This window comes from Lynx canadensis, chromosome B2 (genome assembly GCF_007474595.2).
Source record: "Lynx canadensis isolate LIC74 chromosome B2, mLynCan4.pri.v2, whole genome shotgun sequence".
NCBI lineage: Eukaryota > Metazoa > Chordata > Mammalia > Carnivora > Felidae > Lynx > Lynx canadensis.
The window spans coordinates 74,920,460-74,925,748 of NC_044307.1; the positions used below are offsets into that span (position 1 = coordinate 74,920,460).

Sequence of the window (5,289 nt, forward strand, 5' to 3'; positions counted from 1 at the left end):
CGCCAATTTGATCAGCAAGGTTTTCACATACTGGAAAGCAATCAAGCTCATAGTAGCTGATTCAAAATTCAATTTTCTCTTGAAAACTCAAACTTTATCATTAAAAACAAATGCTGTCAGTTGTTTTCCTTGTAGTGACAGAAATAAATCATACATTTTTTAAAAAGATGTCAGCTACTTTCTGCCCATGGATACCACCGAGTAAGCATCATGAAAGTCTCCCTCCCATCGCCGTCATGTCTAAGTCAGAGTCTCCCAAAGAGCCTGAACAGCTGCGGAAGCTTTTCATCCGAGGTTTGAGCTTTGAAACAACCAATGAGAGTCTGAGGAGCCGTTTAGAGCAACAGGGAATGCTTACGGACTGTGTGGTAATGAGAGATCCAAACACCAAGCGCTCCAGAGGCTTTGGGTTTGTCACCTATGCCACTGTGGAAGAGGTGGATGCAGCCATGAATGCAAGGCCACACAAGGTGGATGGAAGAGTTGTAGAACCAAAGAGGGCTGTCTCAAGAGAAGATTCTCAAAGACCTGGTGCCCACTTAACTGTGAAAAAGATTTTTGTCAGTGGCATTAAAGAAGACACTAAAGAACATCATCTAAGAGATTGTTTTGAACAGTATGGGAAAATGGAAGTGATTGAAACCATGACAGACCGAGGCAATGGCAAAAAGAGAGGCTTTGCCTTTGTAACATTTGATGACCATGACTCTGTAGACAAGATTGTCATTCAAAAATACCATACTGTGAATGGCCACAACTGTGAAGTAAGGGAAGCTTTATCTAAGCAAGAGATGGCTAGTGCCTCTTCCAGCCAAAGAGGTCAAAGTGGTCCTTGGAACTTCGGTGATGGTCCTGGAGGTGGTTTTGGTGGGAATGACAACTTTGGCCATGAAGGAAACTTCAGTGGACGAGGTGGCCTTGGTGGCAGTCAAGGTGGTGATGGGTATGGTGGCAGTGGGGATGGTTATAAAGGATTTGGTAATGATGGAGGCAATTTTGGAGGTGGTGGAAGCTATAATGATTTTGGCAATTACAACAATCAGTCTTCAAATTTTGGACCCATGAAAGGAGGAAATTTTGGAGGCAGAAGCTCTGGCCCCTATGGTGGTGGAGGTCAATATTTTGCCAAACCACGAAACCAAGGTGGCTATGGCAGTTCCAGCAGCAGCAGTAGCTTTGGCAGTGGCAGAAGATTTTAATTACTGCCAGGAAACAAAGATTAGCAGGAAAGAAGAGCCAGAGAAGTGACAGGGAAGCTACAGGTTACAACAGATCTGTGAACTCAGCCAAGCACAGTGGTGGCAGGGCCTAGCTGCTACAAAGAAGACATGTTTTAGACAATACTCATGTGTATGGGCAAAAAACTCGAGGACTGTATTTGTGACTAATTGTATAACAGGTTATTTTAGGTTTTGTTCTGTGGAAAGTGTAAAGCACTCCAACAAAGGGTTTTAATTTAGATTTTTTTTTTTTGCACCCATGCTGTTGATTGCTAAATGTAATAGTCTGATCATGACACTGAATAAATGTGTCTTTTTTAAAATGTGCTGTGTAAAGTTAGTCTCCTCTGAAGCCATCTTGGTAAACTACCCCAACAGTGTGAAGTTAGATCCTTCAGGGTGATGCCAGGTTCCATTTGAAATTTATGTGCAACCTGCTTGGGCACAGAAGCCATTGTCTCCATAAACATTGGTGTGGTTGAACTGACAGTTAATGTGTTGTGACCTGGAGGTCACCATTAAAAGGGTCACCCAAGCAAAGTCCTGGAGTTTATTTGGTTATTAATATGATTGTTGGCACATCCTATGCAATATATCTAAATTGAATTATGGTATCAGATAAAATCATAGATGGGATTAAAGCTTGTGTATCATCCATTATCATGTGTAATCAATAGATGATTTAATATTCTCTTGAAAAAAAAAAGATGCCAGCTAAATATTCATGTCTCAGTACAAATTGTCAGTCATTCTTTCAAGTGAAAAGGAAACTTTTCCTGGTATTCCAAGAAAAACATGGCTTGTTTACCTACAACTCAAACAAATCTAGAAATACTTTTCCTCAAGATAACCATCCTACTTCTCATGTAGTAGAAATGTTTTGTGCACAATTACCATTTATCTACATAGATTACTAAAAATAATGTGCTCAATAGCCAAGACTTAATAACTTTAAAAATTTTTACTGCTCCATTGAGGACATTACTAAGTAAAACTAGCTTTTGTTTGTCTGCTTTTAGGGGTTTGTTTAATTTTTTATCTGAGTATAGTTGACACATAATGTTACCTTAGTTTCAGCCGTACAACTTAGTGATTTGACAAATTTAGACATCATGGTATGTTCACCACAGTATAGATACCATGTGTCCCATTACATCACTATTACAATATCATTGACTGTATTCCCTATATGGTGCTTTTTATTCCCATGACTTATTCATTTCATAGAAAGTCTATATCTCCATCTCCCCCTCCCCCCATTTTGTCCAATCTCCAACTCCCTCCCCTCTGGGAACCATCAGTTTGTTCTCTGTATTTATAGGCCTAATTCTGCTTTCTGTTTATTTATTCATTTTTTTTTTTAGATTCCACTTATGAGTAGAATCATATGGTATTTGTCGTTCTCAGTCTGACTTATTTCACTTAGCATAATACATAGTACTGAAAGTCCTAGCCACAGTAATCAGACAAGAAAAGGAAATAAGAGGGGCGCCTGGGTGGCGCAGTCGGTTAAGCATCTGACTTCAGCCAGGTCACGATCTCGCGGTCCGTGAGTTCGAGCCCCGCGTCAGGCTCTGGGCTGATGGCTCGGAGCCTGGAGCCTGTTTCCGATTCTGTGTCTCCCTCTCTCTCTGCCCCTCCCCCGTTCATGCTCTGTCTCTCTCTGTCCCAAAAATAAATAAAAAACGTTGAAAAAAAAATTTAAAAAAAAAAAAGAAAAGGAAATAAGAGGCATCCATATTGGTGAAGAATTTAAACTGTCACTATATGCAGATAATATGATACTATATACAGAAAATCCTAAAGACTCTACCAAAAACTACTAGAAGTAATGATGAATTCAGTAAAATGGCAGGATACAAATTAATACCCAGAAATCAGTAGCATTTCTATACTCTAATAATGAAGTAGCAGAAAGAGAAATTTAAAAAACCACATCATTTACAATTGTACCAAAAAGAATAAAATATCTAGGAATAAACTGAGCCAAAAAGGTGAAAGACCTGTACTACAAAAATGATAAAACACTGATTAAAGAAGTTGAAGATGACAGAAACCAACTGGAAAGATATCCCATGCTCATGTATTAGAAGAGTTAATATTGTTAAAACGTCCTTATAACAATATAAGCAACAAACGTTGCTTATAAAGCAAACTACAGATTCAATGCAATCCCTATCAAAATACTAACAGTATTTTTCAGACAATTAGAAAAAATAATCCTAAAATTTGTATGGAACCACAAAAGACCCTGAATAACCAAAGTAATCCTGAAAAGAACAAAGCAGGATATATCACAATCACAGATTTCAAAATATACTACAAAGCTGTGGTAATCAAAACGGTAGGGTATTTGCACAAAAATAGACACATAGATCAATAGAATAGACTAGAGATCCCAGAAATAAACCCATGATTATATAGTCAATTGATCTATGACAAAGAAGGCAAAAATATACAATGGGGAAAAGACAGTCTTTTTAACAAATGGTTTTGGGAAAATGGGACAGCTACATGTAAAAGAGTGAAACTGGACCACTTTCTAATACCATACACAAAAACAGACTCAAAATGGATTAAGGACCTAAACATGAGACCTGAAACCATAAAAATCCTAGAAATTACAGGCAGTCATTTCCTTGACATCAGCCATAGCAACATTTTTCTAGATATGTCTCCTTTCACAAGGGAAACAAAAGCAAAAATAAACTATTGGGACTACGTCAAACTAAAAACCTTCTTTGCAACAAAAGAAACCATTAATAATAATAAAAAAAGACAACCTACTGAATGTGGTAAGATATTTGTAAATGATATATCCAAAAAAGGGTTACTATCCAAAATAGATAAATAACTTCTAACTCAATACAAAACAACAACAACAACAACTCCTATTAGATAATGGGCAGAAGACCTGAACAGACATTTTTCCAAAAAAGGCATCCAGATGGCCAACAGACACATGAAAAGATGCTCAACATCATTCATCATTAGGGAAATGCAAATCAAAATTACAATGAGGTATCAGGGGTTTTTTTATTTGTTTTTACTGAAAGTGTGTGGCAGTGAAGAATACAATGATGACTAGTACACTTTGGAGCCACTCTCCTGACTTGTGCTAAGGCACCAGAAATTGTACCCACCATTGATTTTGTACTGTCATTACTTGACCACAGGAAGTATTTATTTAATTCTTGAAACTAAAACTGTCTTCTGCAATAGTGTTTTGTGGAACACATTTATAACAAGTTGTGTTAAATGCCTCTTTAGTCCTTTCCTACTTCTAGACCTATGAAAGAGTTATATTATCCTTCAAATTGACATATATTTAGGGGGTAGAAAAATTTTACCAATTTTCATTAGGCTTCAGTGTTCTTTCCTATAATTTACTAATCAAGTTTTGACTTCTATCTGTAGTACCTAACACAATTACTGAAGCAGAGTATGTGTTTTGAAAATGTATGTTTCTTTATGCTTTATTATTTTTAAAAGAGGGTTTGAGGCTTACAAAACACATATATGACAAATGTATTTTTAAAAATCTGATCAAAGAAAAAAGTGCAGCATGAACAATTATTTTTTTTTAACGTTTATTTATTTTTGAGACAGAGAGAGACAGAGCATGAAGGGGGAGGGGCAGAGAGAGAAGGAGACACAGAATCAGAAGCAGGCTCCAGGCTCTGAGCCATCAGCCCAGAGCCCCACGCTGGCTCGAACTCACAGACCACGAGATCGTGACCTGAGCTGAAGTCGGACGCTTAACCGACTGCGCCACCCAGGCGCCCCCATGAACAATTATTAAAAGTGGGTTGAAAATTTGATTCAGAGTGAGATAAAAATCTCAGTTAGAAAAGCCACATTATGAACTTAGGTTTCATAAGAGTTGGGCAGAAGAGGGGCACTTGGGTGGCTCAGTTAAGCGTCAGATTCTTAGCTTCAGCTCAGGTCATGATCTCAATATATGAGATCAAGTCCCATGTGCTGACAGCATGGAGCCTGCTTTGGATTCTCTCTCTCTCTCCCTCTCTCTCTGCCACTCCCCTGATCATGCACATGTGCTCTCTCTCAT

At 38.0% G+C, this 5,289-nt stretch overlaps 1 protein-coding gene across 1 annotated transcript; it reads left to right on the forward strand.

The window, feature by feature from the left end:
- The first annotated feature begins 212 nt into the window (after positions 1–212).
- On the forward strand, positions 213–1,214 carry LOC115514152 (heterogeneous nuclear ribonucleoprotein A1-like). The gene has a single exon (XM_032593205.1). The coding sequence runs from the start codon at positions 237–239 to the stop codon at positions 1,197–1,199; it is 963 nt and encodes a 320-aa protein (XP_032449096.1). The 5' UTR covers positions 213–236; the 3' UTR covers positions 1,200–1,214.
- The last annotated feature ends 4,075 nt before the right edge of the window (positions 1,215–5,289 follow it).

Coding starts and splice junctions, on each gene's coding strand:
- LOC115514152 (XM_032593205.1), top strand. CDS start 237: ATGTCTAAGTCAGAGTCTCCCAAAGAGCCTGAACAGCTGCGGAAGCTT.